The following is a 22,922-nucleotide window of genomic DNA, read 5'->3' as shown; positions in this document are numbered from 1 at the left end:
CCTCCTGCCGCTGCTGCCGCCGCCGCCGGGGCGGGACCGAGACTGGGGCCGCCTCCCGGACGTGACGCGCCCGTCCGCCCGCCCTCTGCGCGGAGCCCGGCCGGGCCCGTGCAGCGCCCCGCGCGGTAGGTGTCCAGCCCCCGGCGCCCGGACCCTCCCGGCGCCGGCTCCTCCCGGCGGGCCTCGTGGGCGGCGCGGACCGTCGGAGGAGCGGAGCCCGCGCCTCGTCCCCACGGAGGCGTCCGGGAAGGCCGCGCTCTTTCGTGCACGGAGCCCGGCGGGAGCCCCGGGCGGGCCCGCAGCAGCCGCTCGAGGAGCGCGGCCCTCTGCGTCACAAGGGCTCGCCGAGGGGCTGCGCTGCGGGGCCGTGGGCGCCCTCGGGGGACGGGAGCGCGGCGGCCCCCTGCCTTCCTCCGTCGGGGCAGGCAGGGCAAGTGCGGGTGCCGCTGACTCCGCGCCGGCCGCCCCTCTCGCCCGCAGGTTGCCCGTCGGATGCCGGCATGGAGACCCGTGATGGAGGCTGCGCTGCGTGTCCACACGTGCCTTGGGCTGCTCCGCGCCTGGGTCCCGCTGCTGCTGCTGGCCTCCGCCTCGGGGGCGGGACTGCGGCCCGGGGGGGAGCCCTGCGGGGCCTCCTGGGGCCCCCGGGAGCTGCGGTGGGCGGTGCGCCTGGCTGTCCCCGACGGCTCCTCTGAGCAGGCGCTGGACCGGCAGGCGGACCAGCTGGCCAGGGAGGCCGGCCTGCGGAACCTGGGCCGCGTCGGGGAGCTCCGGGGCCACTACCTCTTCGGCTCCCGGCCGGAGCCCGGCCCGGAGGCCGCCCAGCGGGCAGCGGAGGCCGTCTTTGCGCAGCACCACAGCGTGAGGTGGCACGCCCAGGAGCGGCTGCTGAAGCGGTCGAAGCGCAGCCTGCACTTCAACGACCCCAAGTACCCCCAGCAGTGGCACCTGGTGAGCCCCTCCCCGCAGACCGGCTGGGGCTGCCTGGAAGCTGGGTGACTCCTTTAAGTACAAGTGCTTGCGCAAGCGGCAGCAGTGCCAGGGCCATCTTGGAAGAGGCACTCCTTCACTCTGGCGCCAGAAGGAATGGTACCTGGTGCCTCTGGCTGCTGCCCACCCCCCTTCTGCTAAAGCGCAGAGGAGCTGCTTGCAGACTGGAGTCTGGCTTCCTGGCCAAGAGGGAGGGGGCTGAAAGGTCAGGGTCCTTCTGTCCTGCCAGAGAGAGCGCTTAGGAGGACACCCTGGGTCCTGATTCATGAGCAGTGGGTGCTGAGGACCTGAGATAAGCCGGGCAGGGCAGAGAGGAGAGGGTGATGCTCTCTGGATCACCCCTCTTTTGTGTGGGAAGTGGGCTTGTCTTCCAGCCATCCCGAGTGTCTCCTCTCTCCATCTGTTGGCCCAGAACAATCGCAAGAGCCCCGGGATGGACATCAACGTGACGGGTGTGTGGGAGAGAAATGTGACGGGCCAGGGCGTGACAGTGGTGGTGGTGGATGACGGTGTGGAGCACACCATCAAGGATATCCAGCCAAACTACGTGAGTAGCTGCTGCTGTCCTCAGCTGATGGAGATGGAGACTGCTTCACATCTTAGAATTAGACTGTGGAGCTACTGAGTTTCCAACCACTAAGGGTTTGAAGTGGACCTGATGGAATGATGGGGAACTCTGTGGCTTTCTAGGTGCTCTGTGCCTGGTCAAGGGCTAAGGCCGCTGCCTCTTGGTCCAAAGGAGCTGAGTTCAGGTTCTGCCGGCTCCAAATAGCAAAAGCAGTGAGTGGTCTTCCCTGCCACACTCTTTGCTGTGTGGAATAGTGCTTTGCACATTCTGAGTGGTTGCCAGAATGCCCTGTGGAGGTCTCCAAGCCCCGAGAGGCTCTGGACCTTGACCTTTCCGTTGTCGATGAGCCCTTCCTTCTTTCAGCAAGGGTGGGGTTGTGACGGGTTGTGTTTGGCAACTTTTTTCTGTCCTGTTCAACTTCCTCTTTGAGATTGTAAGGGGTGTGACTCCTGCCAGGCCTCAGTGGTGCCGTAGGTTCACAGAAGTTCTGTCCCCAGGCCCTGCCATCTTGAGCTGGGCAGCCCTGACTGCTGGATTGGCAGTTTCCTCCTGGTGCTCCTCAGGAGGCAGGGGGGCCCGGCCTCCCTCCTGTCTTGTTTCCGTGCAGCAGCCGCCACTGCGACCTTCACTTCTGCCGCCTTAGACGTTTTTTGGCCTAGGTGCTTTTTTCTCTTCTCGGGGGAGAAGAGCTGTCTCAGAGCTGGATCTGCTTCCTTTCAGAGCCCTGAAGGTAGCTACGATTTGAACTCCAATGACCCTGACCCCATGCCCCACCCTGACGAGGAGAATGGCAACCACCATGGAACCCGCTGTGCTGGTGAAATTGCCGCTGTTTCCAACAACAGCTTCTGTGCCGTTGGAGTTGCTTACGGGAGCCGAATTGCAGGTATGGGGCTAGACCTCCTCTCCCCTCCGCTGGCCTTGGATTCTGGTGGGGAGGCAGCCACCAGTTCTTGATGGGGGAGGTGGGTGGGACTTAGTTCTTGCTCCTGGCTAGTATTTTGCATGGATAGCAGTGCAATGGAAGCTGCCTCGATGTGGTGGGGGGGGCATGAAAGTCCTGGCTCAGATGTCGCCTTGGCTGTGAGCTCACAAGGAGGCTTTGGGCCAGCCAGGTACCTGGTCCCAGAACACTTCAAACTCTTAGTTGTTACTAAGGGCCTTGTGGAAGTGCAGGTGATCTCAGGCCCTCGGAGGTGCAACCTGCTTCTGTCCTTCCCGCTTTCTCTCTTCCTTGCCTGGTGGTTTTTCAGAATGTTTTCCAGGCGTTGGCCCATGTGGACACTTGTAGTGCTGGAAGTGCCACTTGATTATGGGGGAGGATCAACTGGGATCCTGTCAACTAACACCTCCAAGGGTGTTACGGACTGAATGCATAGTGTGGAAGCCCCCCCCCCCCCGCCTGTATTTTTAGTGGTTCACAAGTCCTGAAATTCTGACTGGGTTCATCACAAGGGGGCGGGTGCACAGACAATCCTCAGGGAGGCCAGGTGGCCTTTTTGGACACATTTTCCAGCTCTCCCCACATTCTCCCAGCTCAGGCAGAGTGTTGTCTATGGCATGAGAATGCTCGCCCCAGGCTGCAGCTCTCCCCTTTGGGCAGCAGGTGGCATCTTCTCCCTGTATCACAGTGCTGTTTTCCTGCCTGGCTCCCCGGGTCCAGGCTGCGGCCAGGCCGGGCACTGCAAGTTGCCGCCTTGTACTTCTTAAGACAGCTACTGAGCTGCTCTTTTTCAGGGCAGTGCTGCTGTTGCCAGAGCAGGCTCTTCCCAGTAGGTGCCCAAGAGCTGCCTCAACACCTTCTTGGCACCTCTGGGGGAGATCTGGTGAGGCAGGAACCAAAGGGCTAGCAGAGGGTAGGTTGTGGGTGCCAGGGAGGGTCCAGGTGGGAGCTGCGCATGTTTGCTGGCTTCCTATGCAGACGGGTGCAGTTGGTGGCTCTCAGATTCTCTGTAGATGTGGCTCTAGATCAGGGGTGTCCAAAGTTTTTGGCAAGAGGGCCACATCAGCTCTCTGACACTGTGTCGGGGGGGGGCCGGGGGGGAAAAAGAATTAATTTACATTTAAAATCTGAATAAATTTACATAAGTTTACATAAATGAATATATTAAAGACAAACTTATATGAATGAATGAATGAAGGTCTTGCAATAGCTCAAGTTCTATAAAAGGCCTTGCACAAAGCAAGGCTGGCCTTTCCCTTGCTGCCGCTACTGCATCACAGACGTGAAACAGCAAGAAGTGGAGGGAGCCCTCATCCCACAGCTCATGTGAGAGGTCAAACAGTCACCCTCACGCTGCGAGCAGTTGCGTCAGGCCAGTGCGGGCTCCAACAAATCTCTGGAGGGCCAGAGGCTCATTGGAGACTGGGGGCTTCCTGAGGGCCGCATTGAGAGGCCTTGAGGGCCTCATGTGGCCCCAGGGCCGGGGTTTGGGCACCCCTGCTCTAGATCAAGGGTGTTTGCTGCTGTCCCACCAGCTGTCCCTGAGAGAGACTTTGGCTTTTTAAAATGTTTGCACAATCTAGCTGCTGGTTGGTCGTTGTGGGGTGCTGGATGAGATGAGTCCTCTTTGGTCAGGTTTAGCAGGGCCGAAATTTCTGCCTAACTGCTTCTTCTCCCTGCTAACCCTCAGCCTCAGTTTCCTGCTTAAAAGTGTGACGTAAACAATAGTAAACAGCGGTTGCGTTAACACGCAAAGTGCTCTGCAATCTGTCCTCTTCTTTTGGTGCCCAGGACATCCCTGCAAGATAGGCCAGAGCAGGTGTTGCTGGGGGAACCCAGAACTTAAAAATGGGTCTCCCCATTCCTGGAAGGAGAAGACTCTGTGTTGGTCTGGGCTGCATGCTGGGCCTGGACACCTAACCCTGCCCTGTGCTTGCCCACACAGGGATCCGCGTACTGGATGGGCCGCTCACCGACAGCATGGAAGCCGTGGCCTTCAACAAGCACTACCAGATCAATGACATCTATAGTTGTAGGTGAGTGGGAAGGATGTTGCTCGCTGCAGTGTGATCAAGCCCCCCTTCCGTGGGCAGCTTGATTGCTGTGGGTCTGGTCTCAAGCAGTAACAAGGAGGGGGGTCGTGTGCCTCGCTGGGTGTCCAGGGTGGCCATAGGACAGAACTCTCAACACCTTTTTTCCTTTCCCATTCCTGGGTGGGTGGGTCGCGTGGCTGATCAGCAAGAGGACCGGGGCATCCTTTCCCCTCTCTGCATAACCTGGGCTCCAACTGAGCCAACTGCTGCCCCAGCCTGCTGCTCCCAGGGGCCCATGGCTTGGTGAGCGTTCCCCCCTCCGTATGTGGTCAAGCACTGCCACACAGTCTGTCCTTCCACAGCTGGGGTCCAGATGATGATGGCAAAACTGTGGATGGACCTCACCAGCTTGGGAAGGTATGGAGGGATCTGGGTGACTCCTGCCCTGCCTTCAGGACCAGAAACATGCTTGTTTGCATCCATACCTCTCACCGCCTGCTCACCTGGTGTGCTGTTGGAGCAGGGAGGGTAGCGTGGTGGAATCAGAATGGTGGCACTGCATGTTGGCAGTTCCACCAGAGGAGGTTTTTGGGGAGCCAGAGAGGTTGGGAGGCTCCTGGTCTTCTTTCCAGGTGAGCTGAAAGCAGGCTTGGCTCTGGGGGTGTCTTTGCTGTGAGTACTTCAGCGAGAGGGCGCCAAGCACAGGAAAGGAGGTGGCCGAGTGGGGGAATCCCCTTTGTACTGTCAGTGCCTACCGAAGCCGAAATGTGCCCGCTCTTTTCTTCAGGCTGCCTTGCAGCACGGGGTGATCGCCGGCCGCCGGGGCTTTGGCAGCATTTTTGTGGTGGCCAGTGGCAATGGAGGGCAGCACAACGACAACTGCAACTATGACGGCTATGCCAACTCCATCTACACAGTCACCATTGGTAATGGCACCAGCGTGCCAGGCAGTGCTCTGTCTGCACGTGTGGGAGGGAAGGAAGCATCAAGCGACTGGTGGTGGGTTGGGTGGCACTATTTCAGCCTGTGAGGGGGGATCTTGTTTCAAAACACTTGTCTGTGCTAGAATCTCCCTGCAAATAGAAAAGTAGTGCAGCTTGGGAAAGGTTGGATTGAGAACCTTTTTCCTGATTATGCTAGTTTTCTGCAGGGGGGGGGGAATTCTTCCATTTTTCTTCCTTTCTACTTGGAGGGGTATCAGGAGTTGAACATGTCCACATACCAAATGAGGTGGTGCAGTCTATTCCCCCCCCATGTGCCCCTCCTTCTGTGGACCAGGCCTGGGAGGGAGGAGACCCTGTGGCCATGGAATGACAACTGGGCTGGGAGGGGGCAAGTGCCAAGGAGGGGCTTGTTCTGGAGCTGCCTGGGATGTGGGGCATTAGGCGAGTTCTGCAAGTCCAGGACCCTCTTCTCCCCTTACTCTACCCAGGCGCGGTGGACGAGATGGGCTACATGCCCTTCTACGCCGAGGAGTGCGCCTCCATGCTGGCTGTGACCTTCAGTGGGGGTGACAAGCTCATGAGGAGCATTGTGAGTAGGGCTTGCTGCGCGTGATGTTCTGCAGCGGGGCTAAGCCTGGGCTTAGGGTTGGATCCTTCCTTGACCTGTCAGTGCTCCGTGTCAGGGCCAGAGGGGAGCAAGCTGCAGCCTGGCAGAGTTTGTGTTGCAAAGCTGGCCACAGGCCTGAGTTCCTGTGCAGGAGAAGGGGGCTGTGGGGTGCTTGGTCCTCTGGTGCATCTGTGAGAGAGGAGGGGGTGGTGGTGGTTCTGCCTGCCTTGTCTGGGGTGGGATTCGTCTGCCCTCAGGCTGCAGCAGGGACGCAGCTAGTGTTGTCTTCTCGTTGTTCTCCTCTGCCTTTCAGGCGACAACAGACTGGGACTTGCAGAGGGGTACAGGCTGCACGGAGGGCCACACCGGCACCTCTGCTGCTGCCCCACTGGCTGCTGGCATGATAGCCCTCATGCTGCAAGTGCGCCCCTGTCTCACCTGGCGCGACGTCCAGCACATCATTGTCTTCACTGCCACCAAGGTGAGCTGAGAGCCAGCAGGCCCCTTCTCTGCCTGGGGGTGGGGGGCTCTTTCCACAACCCCAGGCCTGCCCAGGTCCTGGTGTGTACGCACCCTGCAGAGCTGCGAGGAAACCTGCAATTCCCTTCAGCCTCTGGATCCCTGAAAAGTTTGCTGAAAGAGTGTCTGCAAGCCCTGGGCCAGACCACCTCTTCCCTGGAGTAAGGCCTGGGCTGTGTGCCATGCAGGGTGAGGTGTCGGAGTGGACTTGTACCGCTTGGAGAGAGCAGGCAGAAGGCACCACTTCCAAATGCTTCCTGGTGAAAGAAGTCCTTGGAAGTGGGCGGCTACCACAGCGAGAACATGTCTTCCGGAGCGGGGCAGGCTTCCTGCTTGCAGGAGGGTGGGGTGTGGGGTTTGTTCAAAATAACACTCAGCACAGAAACTCCCCTTGGCCCCCCAAAGTGACTCAGTCCCTGCTGCCACCCTCTGCTACACACGCAGCCAGCCCTGTGGACTGAGTGGAGGGCTAGGGCCGTGCCTGAGGTCCAGCCCCAAGCCCTGCCTGGGTCTGTCATGTTGCCTCTCCCTGACTTCCTTTGCAGTATGAAGACCACCGTGCCAGCTGGGATGTCAACCAGGCCGGGCTGAGCCACAGTCACCAGCATGGGTTTGGCTTGCTCAACGCCTGGAGGCTGGTCAATGCAGCCAAGGTAGAACAGCACCTACCCCTGCGGCTTCAGCTGAGACCTGGGCGTTGAAGGCGAAGAGTGGCCACCCTGTGGCACTGCCCTTTCCCCTTCCATCCCTGCCTGGACCCCTGGGTTCCCCCCCTTCCATCTCCACACCTTTTCCCTTTTAAACCATGGTTCATTGGGGGTGCTCTGTCAGACAAGGCAGTTGCTCCCTAGCAGTGGAGCCTTGGCAGTCCTGAGTGGCCTGGTTAAGGTGGCTGAATGTGCCAGGCTTGGAGTGGCTGCTGCCTTCTGGAGAGGGGGTGGGATGTTTTGGGGTGCTGTGGGGCAGTGTGTAGGGAGTGGCCAGCTGTGGGCGCTGCTCACTCTTCTATCTTCCGTTCTCTCCTCTGATGACAGGTCTGGGAGACGGTCCCCTACCTGGCCTCCTATGTCAGCCCTGTCCTAAAGGAGCGCAGAGCCGTCCCCATGGAGCCCAAACAGCTGGAAGTCACCTGGAATGGTTTGTGTGGCTTCTCTGCTGGGGTGGGAGGGAGGGAAGAGGGCAGTGGCATCGTATCAAGGTATGTCCACACTACAAACCTTTTAGCTGACCCAATTGACTGCCGTGACCTTGGAGAAACCCTGGTGCCTATAGACCTGCAAGAGGAGCCAGGGCTTCCCAGCAGAGGCTTCCCAGCTCCATTGTGGTTCCCAGGGTCCCTTGGGAAGAGCCGTGGTACTAGGGAGTGGTGGTGGAAGAACAAGGCCTGCTGCGAAGCAGAGGTGCAGGCTAATGGGGCCTGTCCAAAGAGCCACGTGGCCAGACACAGGTGGAAGGGGAGGCCAGAATGGAATGTTTGTGTTTGCGCACACTCACACAAGGAGCATTGTGGGTGGGGGGCGGGGGCTGCTGTAGGAGCTGCCCTGCTCTTGCCCACACCAAAACCAGGCTTTGGCCTCCCTGCTCAGCCCCAGCATGAATGCATGTGTGTCTGGGACAGCCGCCCAGATGTGCAGCTCGCTGCCCATTTTAGGCAATCCTGAGGCTCCTGTCTTGGCCACTCTCTGTCCACATAAACAAGGCTGGTGCGCGCGTGTGCACACACACGACTTCTGTAATCCCAGCTGCTGAGGGGAAAGCCTCCCAGAGCTGTGCTTGAATGCTTCCCGTCTCGACCCCCTCCAGTCCCAGACAGAGCCTCCCTCGGCCCCTTCTAGCAGCTCCTGGCCTCCTAACTGTGTTTTGCCTTCATGCAATGAGGAAACTAAGCCAGACATTGGAAGGCAGACATGAGCCGACAGCATGACGAGGCCCGCTGACCCAGTGCCCCCTCCAGCCCCAGAGGCTGGCAGGACACAAGGGGGAAGGCCTTGGCTGCCCGGGAACACCCTGCAGCCCTGCAAGAGGCCACAGAATCAACCTTGGTGGAGCTCCTACAATCTGTCTGCCTTCCACCAGGTAATCCCCAGCCAGGCCATAATTAAGGCTGTTACCAATCCAGTAGAGTTTTTGGTTTATTCAGAGTTGTTCTAGTTGGTTAGTTAATTGATTAACAATTGGCACTTGTTGGCATGTAAGTGAAAGCACAGTTTTAGTCCTACTTACTTTTTAAAAAAATTGTCCCTGACTATGTTGTGGCAGGAGCCATTCTGAAAGAAGCCTTCCCAGACCCCATGTGGGAGGCCTGTCCTGGGGTTGTGCCCATCCTTTTGGGCAGAATGCAGAATGCAAAACTGTCTTTTGGAAGTGTTTTGCATTCAGAAGAACCAATACGTTCAAGAATGCGTTGCCCAATGCACTTGGCTTGACTTTTTAATCAATTAAAAGGGCTTTTTAAATGAACCTATTAGTTCCTTCACTGTTGCAGCTCCAGCTTGCTAGGATGCCTGGAGGGGATAGGACAGGGAGGGTTAGGAGAAGGATGTGTTTGCAGGGAAGTGCTCCCTGTGACTTTCTGCCCCTGCAAGCCCTCAGCCCATGCCTGTCCTGGGTCCTTCTAGCTCTGACTTGAGGTGCTGAGCTGAAAATAGAAAAGAGGCCGTTCTGCCTCCATGCTTCTCTGCCAATTCTAGAAAGATCTGGTCTCTAGTCAAGTCACTAGCAAGACATAAAAGCATAAGAACAGCCGCACTGGATCAGGCCATAGGCCCATCTAGTCCAGCTTCCTGTATCTCACAGCGGCCCACCAAATGCCCCAGGGAGCACACCAGATAACAAGAGACCTCATCCTGGTGCCCTCCCTTGCATCTGGCATTCTGACATAACCCATTTCTAAAATCAGGAGGTTGCGCATACACATCATGGCTTGTAACCCATAATGGATTTTTTCTCCAGAAACTTGTCCAATCCCTTTTAAAGGTATCCAGGCCAGTTGCCATCACCACATCCTGTGGCAAGGAGTTCCACAGACCAACCACACGCTGAGTAAAGAAATATTTTCTTTTGTCTGTTCTAACTCTCCCAACACTCAATTTGAGTGGATGTCCCCTGGTTCTGGTGTTATGTGAGAGTGTAAAGAGCATCTCCCTATCCATTCTGTCCATCCCCTGCATAATTTTGTATGTCTCAATCATGTCCCCCCTCAGGCGTCTCTTTTCTAGGCTGAAGAGGCCCAAACGCCGTAGCCTTTCCTCGTAAGGAAGGTGCCCCAGCCCCGTAATCATCTTAGTCACTCTCTTTTGCACCTTTTCCATTTCCACTATGTCTTTTTTGAGATAGGGCGACCAGAACTGGACACAATACTCCAGGTGTGGCCTTACCATCGATTTGTACAACGGCATTATAATATGAGCCATTTTGTTCTCAATACCTTTTCTAATGATCCCAAGCGTAGAAATGGCCTTCTTTACTGCTGCCGCACATTGAGTCGAAACTTTCATCGACCTGTCCACCATCACCCCAAGATCTCTCTCCTGATCTGTCACAGACAGCTCAGAACCCATTAGCCTATATCTAAAGTTTTGATTTTTTGCCCCAGTGTGTATGACTTTACACTTACTGACATTGAAGCGCATCTGCCATTTTGCTGCCCATTCTGCCAGTCTGGAGGGATCCTTCTGGAGCTCCTCACAATCACTTCTGGTCTTCACCACTTGGAAAAGTTTGGTGTCATCTGCAAACTTTGCCACCTCACTGCTCACCCCTGTCTCCAGGTCATTTATGAAGAGGTTGAAAAGCACCGGTCGCAGGACAGATCCTTGGGGCACACCGCTTTTCACCTCTCTCCATTGTGAAAATTGCCCATTGACACCCACTCTCTGCTTCCTGGCCTCCAACCAGTTCTCAATCCACGAGAGGCCCTGTCCTCTAATTCCCTGACTGTGGAGTTTTTTCAGTAGCCTTTGGTGAGGGACCGTGTCAAACGCCTTCTGAAAGTCCAGATATATGATGTCCACAGGTTCTCCCGCATCCACATGCCTGTTGACCTTTTCAAAGAATTCTATAAGGTTCGTGAGGCAAGACTTACCCTTACAGAAGCCATGCTGACTCTCCCTCAGCAAGGCCTGTTCGTCTATGTGTTTTGAGATCCTATCTTTGATGAGGCATTCCACCATCTTACCCGGTATAGATGTCAGGCTGACCGGCCTATAGTTTCCCGGGTCCCCCCTCTTTCCCTTTTTAAAGATAGGCGTGGCATTTGCATCCTCCAATCCTCTGGTACCGTGGCCGTTTTGAGGGACAAGTTGCATATTTTAGTCAAGAGATCAGCAACTTCTTTCTAATTCCTTAATAACTTTTGGGTGGATGCCATCAGGGCCCGGTGACTTATTGATCTTTAATTTATCAATGAGGTCTGAAACATCTTCTCTTTTAACCTCTATCTGACTTAACTCCTCGGTCAGGAGGGGCCGTTCGGGCAGCGGTATCTGCCCGAGGTCCTCTGCCGTGAACACAGATGCAAAGAACTCATTTAATTTCTCTGCCATCTCTAAGCCTCCTTTTATCTCCCCTTTCCCTCCCTCACCATCCAGAGGGCCAACCGCTTCTCTGGCGGGTTTCCTGCTTCTAACATATTTGAAGAAGCTTTTATTATTCCCCTGAATGTTGTTGGGACTAATCCCCTGCATCCGCCCCACGCCAGGCACTCTTACAAGATGCAGTGTGACTGCAGCAAGTGTGCGGGGGAAGACTCCTTTCTTTGCAGGCCTCAGTTTGCTCCCACCCCCAGAGCCTGAACATTCATGAGTGGGGAAGAGAGTCCGGGAGGGCTGCTCAGCGTCTGTTTCCCGTAAAAGGAATTCTCTCTAGCGCAAACTGTACAACAACAAACACAAGGTTGGGAAATGCCAAGAAAGCCACAGGGAGGAATGTGAGGGTCAGACCCAAGAAAAAACTGCCTCAGGGAAGGAAGGGTTTTTAACCCTTTCGTAGGCAGCAGCAGAATGTGGGGGGAGGAGGTTTGGCCAGCTGGCAGCTGCTTGCAGAGAAGGATCCAGCAAGCAGCCTCCAATGTGGCTGGCAGGGATGGGGGTCCAGACGGCCGTGGGCCTTGCTCGCCAGAGGCCTCCACAGGCACACAGGGGGCACATAGCCCCCAGGACTGCAGGGTCCTCTGTCTGGGGCCAAACGCAGTGTGGCATGAAGTACGTCCCTTCCTGATGGGGGGCTATTTTTGCGCTAGAGTTGCAGCCGCACAGGAATGTGTTCCGTGTCAGGCACAGAGGTGTTCCTCGTCCATTACACAGAAGGGATGCTGCACTAGACAGTTTAGCCCCGAATGTGGCCCCTGGCATCTGGAGAGGGGCAGGCCTATGTAGATCCCCTCCCAGGCACTAGTTCAGTGGGTGGTCGAGCCGTGGGGGAGTGGGCTGGGCAACCATTGCCACTTGTCCTCCTCTCTCAGTCACAGCAGATGACCTGGAGCTGTCAGGGATGCGGACCCTGGAGCACGTGGCTGTGACAGTCACCATCACCCACCCTCGCCGGGGCAACCTGGAGATTCGCCTCCTCTGCCCCAGCGGCATGGAGTCCTTGATTGGGACGGCCCGGAGCATGGACTCGTGAGTGTGACCCAGCCAAGGGAAGGGGCGGTAGCCAGCAGGAGTGGCCCAGCCATGCCTGTCCATCGTGCAAGGTCACCCCTGCTTTTTCTTAAGAGCTAAACTGTGGAGGGAGGGGTGGGGGAGAAAGTTTGACCTTTGCAGAACCCACCCAGGCCAGTCCACTTGTCCTAACCGTGGCTTCTGCTTCCCCTCGTGCGCTAGTGAGCAACACGACTGGTCCCATGTCTCATGGCCGCCCCCCATGGAATGCTGTGGGGGGCAGCATTCTGCCACGAGGGTGTCCTCCGCAAGCAGCTCTGCAACCCACAAACCAGAGAGAAACTCCTTGGCCACACCAGGCGAAGGTGTCCCAGACGTCTCTGCCCACCTTCCCCGCTAGCGCATCCACAAAGAGTGGCTCACATCCCTGATCACTCTCGCCAGTGGGTGATCAACCCTGGGCAGTCGAGGAGGCTTCTCCTCATAGTCTGTGTATCCTCCTTGCTGGCAGAGACCCCAACGGCTTCCTGGACTGGACCTTCTCCACTGTGCGCTGCTGGGGCGAGGAGGCCAAGGGCACCTACCGGCTTGTGGTTCGTGATCTCGGTGAGTCCTCTGAGTGCTGCCTTGGTACCCTCCTGACCTGGGCTGTCTGCCTCTTTCCCCACATACAGATGGCTCTCCTTGGGTTCAGGGCCTCCCACTGGCTGTGGGTCTGGGCCTGGCCTCTCTATGGCAAACCTGTGGCTGTCCATCCAGGCTGGCCTGCCACCCCTGGAAGAGAGGTAGCAGCTGTGCACATCCTGGCTGTCCTTGGTTGTCCAAAGCCCCCAGAGGTGGGGAATGCCCCCTCACACGTTGCCTGTGACGCCTGAGAGCAGCTCCCCATGGGAGGCGTCTCAAATCCTCCTCTTTACAGGGGATGAAACACTGGAAGTTGGGGTGTTGAAGCAGTGGCAGCTGACGCTCTACGGATCCTCGTGGACCCCTGCAGAGATCAAGGATCGGCAGAGGTAAGGTGAGGCTTTGGTAGAACTCTTGAGAAGCCAGTAAAGAGCTTCTCCGCAGCTGCACTGTGGGCGGGGCAGGTCCTGACCTTGAAGATGCCCAGCCCTGCACAAGGGAGAGACCACTGCTTGGCACTGCAGGCTCCATCCTGGGGGAACCAGCGGGCAAAAGTCCCTGCTCTGCCAGAGACCCTGGAGGACCACAGCCAGCCAGGACAGATGAGTGCTGGACCATCAGGCACTCATAATCTGGTTCAGGAGCTCCACCCTCTCACGGGCTGCCTTCTGCTTGGGGCATCAGGAAGGGGAGGAGGGCTGGGTTTGAACGGCCCCTTGGACCTTCCTAGCCTCTGTGGGGTAGACCACGGGGAAGGGAGTGGGAACCATCCCTCCCTGGGAACACCAAGGGCCCTTTTCCTTCACACAGGCTGTTGGAGGAGGCCATGAGTGGCCGGTTTTTGGACAACAGCTTCTCCCTGTCCTGCCCGCCAGGCCTGCAGATTCCTGAACAGGAGCCTTACACCATCACCACCAACACCCTCAAGGTGACACCTGCCTGCCCGCCCGCCCACCCCAGGGCTTGGGCAGGGGCATGGGGGCACTCTCTGAGGTTCTGGGTCTTTGTGGGGATGGTGGGTGGGGAGCCGTGGAACCAGTGCCTTCATTCTGCCCCATGCCAGGGCAATGTAAGTCGCTCTGTAGCATCATCACGCCAAGTGCTCAGATCGCGCCCTAATGTCTCTGCCACCCTTCTTCCTTCTACAGACCCTGATGCTGCTGGGCTGCTTTGCAGTCTTCTGGACCACCTACTACCTGCTGGAGGTGTTTCTGACACGCAACCATGTGGCCTTTGACCTGGCGGTCTGCAGCAGCAGCTCTAGCACCTGCCGTTGGTACTCGGCAGGCAGGACAGCCAGGGGCCTGGAGGACGGGCCCGAGGACGAGGAGACCGTCCCCTTGTGTGGGAGAAAGGACCTGGAGCTGGAAGAGGAGGCTGAGCCAGTCAGCCCGGGAGGCCAGGAGGAGGACAAGGGCCTCTGGAGCACTGAGGACTCTAAGCCCTCAGGCAGAGAGAGTCCTGGGGAGTCTCCTGCTGCAGGGCCAGGCTGCCTCTCCCGTGGCCCGCTGACTGCTGACAGAGAGCACCAGGCCTGCTAGCAGAGCTGGCTCTCCTGCCTCTTGGGCAGCCCCCTGAGCGTGGGTGGAAGTCAGCCCAACTAGAGCATCAGGGCTGGATGTGTGGCTTCCTCGCAGGGCCCCTGCACGCTGGTGGGGCTTGCTGACCGCACTCTCGCCCTCCTGTGTGGCCTTTCAGAACAGCACAGCCTGTGGCTGGCTAAGCTGCTGCTCTTGTGTGGTGAAGCCCTGAGTGGGGTGGGTGAAGCTCCCAGCCCCTGCCCAAGAGGGGAGGGAGGCACCCCCCACAGCCCAGACCGGGACACTGCTGTGGTCATGGTCCTCTGGAGCCCCGGAGGGAACATAGTAGCCTTGGGGGCCTGCTGCCTCCAGCATTCCACCTGCGCTGGAGCAGTAGGGCTTGGGCTGGCTGGGGCACTTGGAGCCACCTGCCTTTTCTCCTGCATCTGCCCCCCCTTCACCTTGAGTCACTTTGCCTTGCCACTGAGGGCTTGACAAAGGGTGTCCTCCTAGCTTCTGCAACAGATTGAGGGGGGCACTGGACTCTGCTGCCACTGCCCCCTCCTGGGTGACAGCCACAGAAGGTGCGCTGTCCTAGGGCCATCTTGCCAGCAGGGGCAGCTCTTGGCTGGAGCTGCTCCCCTGCTTGGTCTGTTGGACCTGCCACTCTAGAGGAGAAGGGGAAAGAGTGGAAGGCTTTCCTCCAGGGGCCTTTGCTGTCTCTCCCAGAGTCATAATCGTCTGGGGGGGAGGCTGTCTGTCTTTTTATTAATTAAAAGGCTTTTTTTAAAAAAAAAAACAACAAAAAAAACAGCAGAATCTTTTCTTTCAAAAATAAACTTGTTAACTCCACCAGCCGTGGCTCCTCCCTTCCTGGGTCTGACACAGCAGGGCTTCCCGTTCTCCACCACTGGGGAGGGGGGGTGTTGTTGGACAAATGGACCAGGAAGGGCAGCTGCTCTGTGGATTCTTGGAGCTCCAAGAAAGGCCGTCTAAGCGCATACACAGCAAATAAAGAGCAAGAAGGCCAAGAAGATTCATAGTTTTTAATTGAACAACAAAAGTACAAAACGGGGAGGGGGTACAAAACACCACCCCTCCCTCGCTCTTTGTAGAAGGCTCTGTAGGGGAAGGGGTGGGCCTGTTTTCTGGTGCAATTTCTGGCTGCTGTCGAATCTACAACGGGGACAGAATTCCCAGTTGGGCAGGGCAGGCGTGGCAAGCTCAGGACTGGTGGGGCTGCCCAACGGCCGACCCCGCAGGGCAGTAGCCAGTGAAGCGGGGAGCATGCAAAGGGCTGCTGGCGTGATGGGTGAGCTGGAGGGAGGGGCATCCCTACAGAGCAGCCTTGCGGAAGTCCTTCTGCTTGCCCCTGGGTAGCGCTTCTGGGGTCGCGTTGAGGTGGCTTTGAAAGATTCTCCAATAAATACATCCAATTGGCAGCCAGTGCTGTCCAGGTGGCACAGCTCATGGTGGGGACTTAGGAGCTGGAGGGCTGCTCCGCTTAGCTGATGATCTGCCGGGGCCGGCCATAGCCGGTCATGCCTGCCTGGGAGGCACCCACGTTGGAGCCCATTTGGAGCCCAATCACATTCTTGCCTTCCTTCAGCTGGCTGTCTGAGAATTCCCGCTTGTTCTCTTGGGCTTTCCTGGGACAGAAGAGAGAAGAAGGCTGTCTCGCTGGCATGTGGCGGGGGCTTCTTGGGGCCAGTCGCAAACAAACTCCTGGCACCCTCTGCCCCCTCATGCCACAGGAGCCCCCAAGGCCATTGGACCAGTTACTCCCAATTGGGCCCTCGCCAGCTTGTCGTCTGTGTGAGACTTGTCAAATAAAAACAGCGTATTACAATGGACACCTAACACTACATTGCAGGTTTCATAAAGAACAGCAACAATTTTTGTATTTTTTTGAATGCTTAAGGAGTCAGTGCTCACACGCACTTTTTAAGTGCGCATTTTGATGGCATTCATCCCCTAGAGATAAAGTCTATAATATAACATTTATTATAGGTTCTCTATCTCTAGGGGGTGAATGGAAAGTCCTCAAAATCTCTAAGACTCTATGGACCTTGGCTGTGAACCTGGATCCCACAAAAAAAGTGTTTCAAATTGGGCCCTGCAGTTTCGAAGGTCATTCCTGCCCGAACCAATTCCGTCAAGGCAAATTCTGCAGTTAGGATGAAGTAAATTAACTTGTCTTCCCTGGTGGAAGCCTCCAGGGGATGTCTGGTTGAGCTGGAGTCTCCTGATTTGTACTCTAGGCCAAGGAGGAGGGGGGAGAATGCAGAAGATACTGGCCCTCTGCCAGTCTGAGGCCACTTACTTCATGAACCATGAAGGGTCTCCCCGATACTGCCCATCATTCTTGGTCACCGCAAGGCTGCCCAGGGCCATTAATGTCCTTTGAACTGCGGCCATATCCTTGGCTGGAGGCAAAGAGAAGGGAAAGTGCTTGTCAGAAGGGTTTGAAGTGGAGAAACAAAAAGTGGATTTCTTTAACTTAAAACTGATTGTTCTGAGAGCCAACAAGGTGTTAAGTGTGAGTCCGCTCTCATTTCCATGTACCGGAGCTAATACTAGAATGCTTATTCAGTGCTATGGGTGTCATCAAGTTGGCCACTGGTTTTTTGTTGGTTCCTGGTTTTTTGGGTGCCCTGGACTGTTCTATACGAAAATAAATAAATAAATAAACAAAGTGAACGAGGGTGACACCAGCTCTAGTTATGCCACTGCATAGAGGCTGTGCTACGGTATTGTAATTTGTTCTGTATGGTCTGGTACGGAAGGCGGTCCATTAAGGGGCTGACACAATGAACTCTCGCACTGGGTGATTCAAACTCCAGGGACGCCTCTGCTATGCTGAAGAGCACTAGAGCAGTGACTTTCAGCCATTGTGCTGTGGCAAATTGGTGTGCTGCCAGGAATGGTCCACAGGTGTGCTCTGGGAACTCGGGGGAGGGTAATTTCTTAGTAGGACCATGGTGGGAAGGGTGTGCCTTGTCAATTGTCAAAAAGCTGATGGTGCACCTTGACCATTTCAGCGCCTCGTCAGTGTGCTGCGAGTTGAAAAAAGAATGAAAATCACTGCACTATAGAGAAGAGTGAGCTGCCCAGTGAGAATGTCAGGGGGCAGCTTCACGCTCCCCACAGAGCCCCACACTGGTGTGGAGGGTGCCACAGGCAGCCTCCCACCTTCAAAGAGGTCCACTGTCTGGAAGATGTCGGTCTTCACCACCCCGTAGTCCTCAGCAGCCTTCAGGAACTGGGCAATCTGCTCCATCTGCTTGAAGACCATTGTAGGGGGTGGCTCTGGGATCTTCACTGGCTTGGCACCGCTTGGGTAAAGGCTGTTCACCAGCTTGCCCAGAATCTGCCAGAAGGGAGCGGGAAATGTAGAGAAGTTGGTCAGGGATCTGAGGTGCGACCACATGATGGTGTCCAAATACCATGGGACCCTCCACAGAACACATGGAGGTTTCAGATCACCACAACACCCAGAAGCAAGTCCTGAAATACAGGTGTATTTCCCCCCAGGGTCTCCCTAGTCAACCCAAGCAGCAAGCCCTGGAGCAGGTCACTTTGCCCAACTCAGTGACAAAAGTTACTGGGGCTCAAGCCTGCCTGGGAGGGGGGGTCCCTCCCCCACCAATTCAGGGACCCTGACATCAGGTGTTCCTTGGTGAAGAGAGGAGATGCCGGGAGACCCTGTTTGTGTTACCATTTCACCCATTCATTCCACAGCTGGCCCTTGGCACTGCCAGCAGGGTGGAGAGCTGAGCACTTACGATGCCATTCTTCAGCCAGACCTGGAAGCCCAGCCGGCCACGCTCCGGGCGCCCCACCTCTGACCCGCACTGCAGCACAACCCACTCCACCAGGCGCTCCTCCAGCTCATCATCATACTTCTTCTCAATCTTGGCCTGGACGTCCCTGCTCAGACCAAAGGATGGGCCCTTGTTCGCCATGGTCGCTGTAGAGGAAGACCTGGGGAGGGGGAGACCAGGGGGATGGAACACAGGGATGAACTGCTTGTGAACTTTTTGTTGAAAAGCGGTAGATAAATACTGTTATTTAATAACAATAATAAACAACACAGTGCGGGAGCTGGAGCTGGCAGGTGGAGGGAGAAAGCAGCACCCCTCCCACCCCACCAGGAGCCACCCTTCTCCTGCTGAATTGAGCGTGGAGAGAAGTTGGGGCTGGGGGGGGCACCGAGCCGGTGCATCTTCTCCTCTTCCCTGCCTCTTGATCATCCGACAGTGTATTGTGGGAGGGGAGTTGCTGAAAGTCCACTCTTCCCAGACCACAGCCCCTTTCAGTCTTGCCCCCCCAATAACCCCCAAAGTTGCTGTCAAAAGCCACATCTTTGCAGGCAGCATCTTCCAACACCTCCTGTGGCTTGGTCCTTGGAGGCCAACTAGGAGCCAGGAGATCACATGCTTCTCTGTTTGCCTTGGAGACTGTTGCCCTTGGGTGCTGCTTGGCCCACCAAGTACTAATGCCCCTCTTGCCCCACTGGGCAAAAGCAAACCAGAGAGCCAAAGGGTGATCCTTGGAGACCCAACTCTCATAAGGGCGGCAAACTCGCACCACTGGTGACATCTGGACATTTGGTGCACATGTTTCCCGCTCCCTACAACCTGAGCTGGATCTTACATAAACGTAAGAACATCAGAACAGCCCCACTGGATCAGGCCATAGGCCCATCTAGTCCAGCTTCCTGGATCTCACAGCGGCCCACCAAATGCCCCAGGGAGCACACCAAATACAAGAGACCTCATTCTGGTGCCCTCCCTTGCATCTGGCATTCTGACATAGCCCATTTCTAAAATCAGGAGGTTGCACATACACATCATGGCTTGTAACCCGTAATGGATTTTTCCTCCAGAAACTTGTCCAATCCCCTTTTAAAGGCATCCAGGCCAGATGCCATCACCACATCCTGCAGCAAGGAGTTCCACAGACCAACCACACGCTGAGTAAAGAAATATTTTCTTTTGTCTGTCCTAACCTGCCCAACACTCAATTTCAGTGGATGTCCCCTGGTTCTGGTGTTATGTGAGAGTGTAAAGAGCATCTCCCTATCCACTCTGTCCACCCCCTGCATAATTTTGTATGTCTCAATCATGCCCCCCCTCAGGCGCCTCTTTTCTAGGCTGAAGAGGCCCAAACGCTGTAGCCTTTCCTCATAAGGAAGGTGCCCCAGCCCAGTAACCATCTTGTCTCATTTCAAGGCAGGAATGTCCTTCTTATTACAGCATCTCTCACCCCAGACATTAAAATGTTCCCGTTTTAGATCAGTCAGACCCTGGGGAAGGCTGAAATCCATGAGCCCCCACAGCAGAAACATTAAGAAAAAAATCGAGGCATGTTCTGTGGCTCCCACGCAGGCAGGTCTGGATTAAGCTTGACTCTGTGCCGTGAGAGGAGGAGGTGTGAGAGGGCAGATAGTCCGGGTCCTGAGACAAGTTCCCGTGCCCAGGCCAGAATTGGTGTGGGGGGCCAAGGGGAAGTTCCAGGATGGTGCTGTCCCACTCATGGCACTCCAGCCAGGCCCACACTGGCTTCAGCTCCCCCCATTGCGCTTGGGTGAGAAACCTTGGAATTTCCATGCTGACGGAGGTGGGTCCTGCAGTTGTTTCTCCCAATCTACTGTCGTGGCAAAGATTTCTGGAGGTCCTGTTGGAATCTCCAGGACGGCTTTCCGTTGTTGTGACCTGGAGGTGGGTGTCAATTCCTGGGCATTCCAGACCAGTCCTGGAAGGCAGTGACCCACTGCCACTGCAGGAAGTCCACACAACCGAGAACGGCAGCAGTGCTCAGTCAGCTAGCGAGGAGGAACAGAAGAGCTGGCGCGGTGCTGCAGGGCCAGATCCAGGAGAGGCACTAGTCTGGGCACCCCCTTCCACCAGGTCCCTCTCCTCAGCCTCCCCTGTGCACCAGGAGGCTGCAGCCATCCCCACCCTGGCCTGAGGCGAGTCTTCCAGTTAGAAGCCCTGCTAGGTTCTCTCAGGAAGGCCAAGGTGTCAGGTGGCCACGTCAGCACTTTCTCCTGATCATCACTGGCCTTGCGGGCTGCCCAGTGTCTGGTGCACGGCCTCACTTGTGTCGCAGACACTCACAAAGTCCTCCTGCCAGTAGTCCGGAGGAACCCACTGGGGCCTGGGAATCAGGAGGCCAGCCCAGCCCACAGCATTTCCCATGGGTATTGCAGTGAGCTCTGAAGGCCATGGGAAGAAGAACATCCTGTTGGGATCTCCCTCACTGCCAGGATCTTGTGGCTGAGCTGCCAGCCCAGCCCAGCCCTGCTGCCCAACACTAAGTGCCCAGGCTGAAGTGCCTTCCTTGCAACCCCACACCTGACCCTCTGCCCTTTGCCAGCCCAGTTCCACAGGTTCTCTTGCTACGCAAAACAGGGTCGGTTCTCCAACCCGCGGGAGCCTGACCCATCTGGTTCCCCCTCCCCAACCCAGCATGTGAGGATCTGTTCGACCCCTGTGCGACCTCTGATCAGGCACCCCTTGCACCTGCTCTCCCTGCTCTTCTGCACCAGACGCCCCTCCACCAAAGCTGGTCATGCAGCTCTGGTCTCCAGGAGGCGCAGCCCCTGAACCCCAGAGAAGCCCGGCTGGACCAACCCAGCTAATTCAGCTGATTGTGTGTGGCAGCCTTTGCAGCAGCCCTTGGCCAGGGCAGGAGGGGAGGTCAGTGCCTGCTCATACTCTTCCCTGGAGGGCTGCTGTTGGTGGCAACTCACCTCTGGGCTCAGAGTGCTGCTCTGCTGGTGCCCAGGCAGCCTCTCTGCTCCAGCCCCAGGTTCAGCCATGAGCAGTTCTGCTCAAGAGCCCTCCTTCCCCAGGTGTCCAGCTCAGCCTCCTGCAGCTGGCTGGCTGGGCCTCATCACACCCCCCCCCCCACTGCCCAGCATCCTGCTGGCACTTACGTGAGAGGCAGCTGCAGGTTCTCCTCCACGGCAGCTCTGCCCAGACTTCTGCAGTCCGGAGAGGCTGGGGCTGGGGCTAAAAGGCTCCGGCTCCTGGGCCAGTGATGTCATCTCTGGCCCATCCCCACTAGGCCACCCCTGCCACACCCCAGAGTGCAACTCCCCCTTGCAGCAAAGGGACCATATTTGGGGAAAGACTCCAAAAGCCGGGGATGGAAGAGCCGCCGGAGACATTCTCCAGATGCCTGAGTCGGGGGGGGGGGGCGGCTGCTTGCCTGGGCCAGTCCAGGGGAAGTTCATCCTTTTTAGGCAGGACTGCCATTTTCAGCCCAAATGCTGAGCAAAGATGAGCCAGGAGGATTCTGGCCTGAGCTCATCGTTGTTCATTAGGAGGTCAGAATGCCAAAGACTTGTGGAGTGGAGAGGGGCCTGACCCAAATTCAGGAACTGCTATCACAAACCCTTGGGGCATTCTTGAGCACCTCTCAAGGGTCTGACAGCAAGAAGAGCTTGCAGTGAGTTCCTCCTCCCCACTGAGTGGTGGAAATCACCTTCCAACAACAATGCAAGAGCTGCAGCCCCCGATGGGCAAGCTGACGGCTGGGGTCTCTGATGCATTTTGCCTGGTGATGCATTTTGCCACGGGTGCCTCATCCAGCAAGCTTGGCAGCTTCCGCTTTTGGGTCTTGGTGTTGAACTTGCTGAGCTCTCAGTTGTCTGGCTCAAGTTTTCACCCTCTCCAGAACTGACCACATCAGCCTAGAACAAAGGGCTTTCCTGGTGCAACCCTGTAATGTCGGAGCCTGGTCTGGGTCCCCAGGTGACTGAGGGCAAGCAATCTGCCAAAGTGGTCTCAGGCAGAGGCAGGACTTGAATCCAGACCCGGAGCTGTGGAATGCTGCCACCAAACGCTGAGAGGCAAGGGAGGGGGCGCGGCCTTAAGAAAGGGTGTGGATCCTACAGAAAACCACCTGCGGAGGCTACATCTCTGTTCCTGGGGGAGTTTCTGGTCACCTCATCTTGAAGAGGCTGCAGGGCACACGGAAACAGTGACTCACACGTGGCAGCGAGAGTCACAAACAATGTGGGAGGAACACAAGACTTTCCCCCAAAGACCTGAGGTTGGTCTGGCAGCAAAGTGTGCAGTGAACCAGGAGGTCCCGGCCAGTCAGTCTCCCCTGAGCACCCAGGGAGAGCCCCTGGATGCCCTTGCAGGAGTTTCTGTTCTCTCAGCCCTTGCAGCACCTCCAGCCCTCCCCATCACTCAGACAGGGAGACCTCAGAGGGCTTTTGAAGTGAATGAATAAGGCCACTGGATAACCCCCCCAGCACCCTTGCCAAATGCTGCCCCCCCCAAACATTGCCCCTCTCCTTTCCCTCCCACTCTCTGGCTCAGAAAAGAGAGCTCAGGCCCAGGACTCTCCTCTCCTCCTTACTGACCCCAGCAAAAAGGGGCGAGGAGACTCATGAAGACAGGCACAGCCCCAGCACCAACTGGCAATCCGAGGCAACCACCTCAGCTGGCCTTATGGATGGCCCTGAACCCCTGAACTGTGTTTTATAAAAGCTCACCTAAGCTGTTGTAAAAGGAAAGAAGCCAGGCTGGGCAGCGCTGCACACTCCCTTGCGCA

General features: G+C 56.7%; 2 protein-coding genes across 3 annotated transcripts; one reads left to right on the top strand and one right to left on the bottom strand.

Annotated features, from left to right (window-relative positions):
* The first annotated feature begins 54 nt into the window (after positions 1–54).
* On the top strand, positions 55–15,203 carry PCSK7 (proprotein convertase subtilisin/kexin type 7). 2 transcript variants are annotated; one of them, XM_066639270.1, is made up of 16 exons: positions 55–125; positions 481–951; positions 1,403–1,537; positions 2,279–2,444; positions 4,447–4,537; positions 4,897–4,951; positions 5,322–5,460; positions 5,967–6,067; positions 6,399–6,566; positions 7,150–7,257; positions 7,639–7,741; positions 12,066–12,222; positions 12,716–12,810; positions 13,124–13,217; positions 13,639–13,756; positions 13,977–15,203. In XM_066639270.1, exons 2-16 carry the CDS (start codon positions 493–495, stop codon positions 14,367–14,369), a joined length of 2,382 nt encoding a protein of 793 aa, XP_066495367.1. In that variant the 5' UTR covers positions 55–125; positions 481–492; the 3' UTR covers positions 14,370–15,203. The 2 variants fall into 2 exon arrangements, with proteins under 2 accessions (XP_066495367.1, XP_066495368.1); XM_066639271.1 differs by lacking the exon at positions 13,977–15,203 and having other exon boundaries at positions 13,124–13,222; positions 13,639–13,726.
* A 178-nt stretch (positions 15,204–15,381) lies between these two features.
* On the bottom strand, positions 15,382–21,367 carry TAGLN (transgelin). Its single transcript, XM_066639272.1, has 5 exons — positions 21,292–21,367; positions 18,134–18,332; positions 17,541–17,718; positions 16,672–16,774; positions 15,382–15,997 (listed from the first exon to the last, which is right to left on the bottom strand). The coding sequence occupies exons 2-5, from the start codon at positions 18,311–18,313 to the stop codon at positions 15,853–15,855; spliced, it is 606 nt and encodes a 201-aa protein (XP_066495369.1). The 5' UTR covers positions 18,314–18,332; positions 21,292–21,367; the 3' UTR covers positions 15,382–15,852.
* Positions 21,368–22,922: the final 1,555 nt, after the last annotated feature.

Source organism: Tiliqua scincoides, chromosome 11 (genome assembly GCF_035046505.1).
Source record: "Tiliqua scincoides isolate rTilSci1 chromosome 11, rTilSci1.hap2, whole genome shotgun sequence".
NCBI classification, from domain to species: Eukaryota; Metazoa; Chordata; class Lepidosauria; order Squamata; family Scincidae; genus Tiliqua; species Tiliqua scincoides.
Note: the sequence above shows the minus strand (reverse complement) of the source record. Positions and strands in the feature narration are given on the sequence as shown.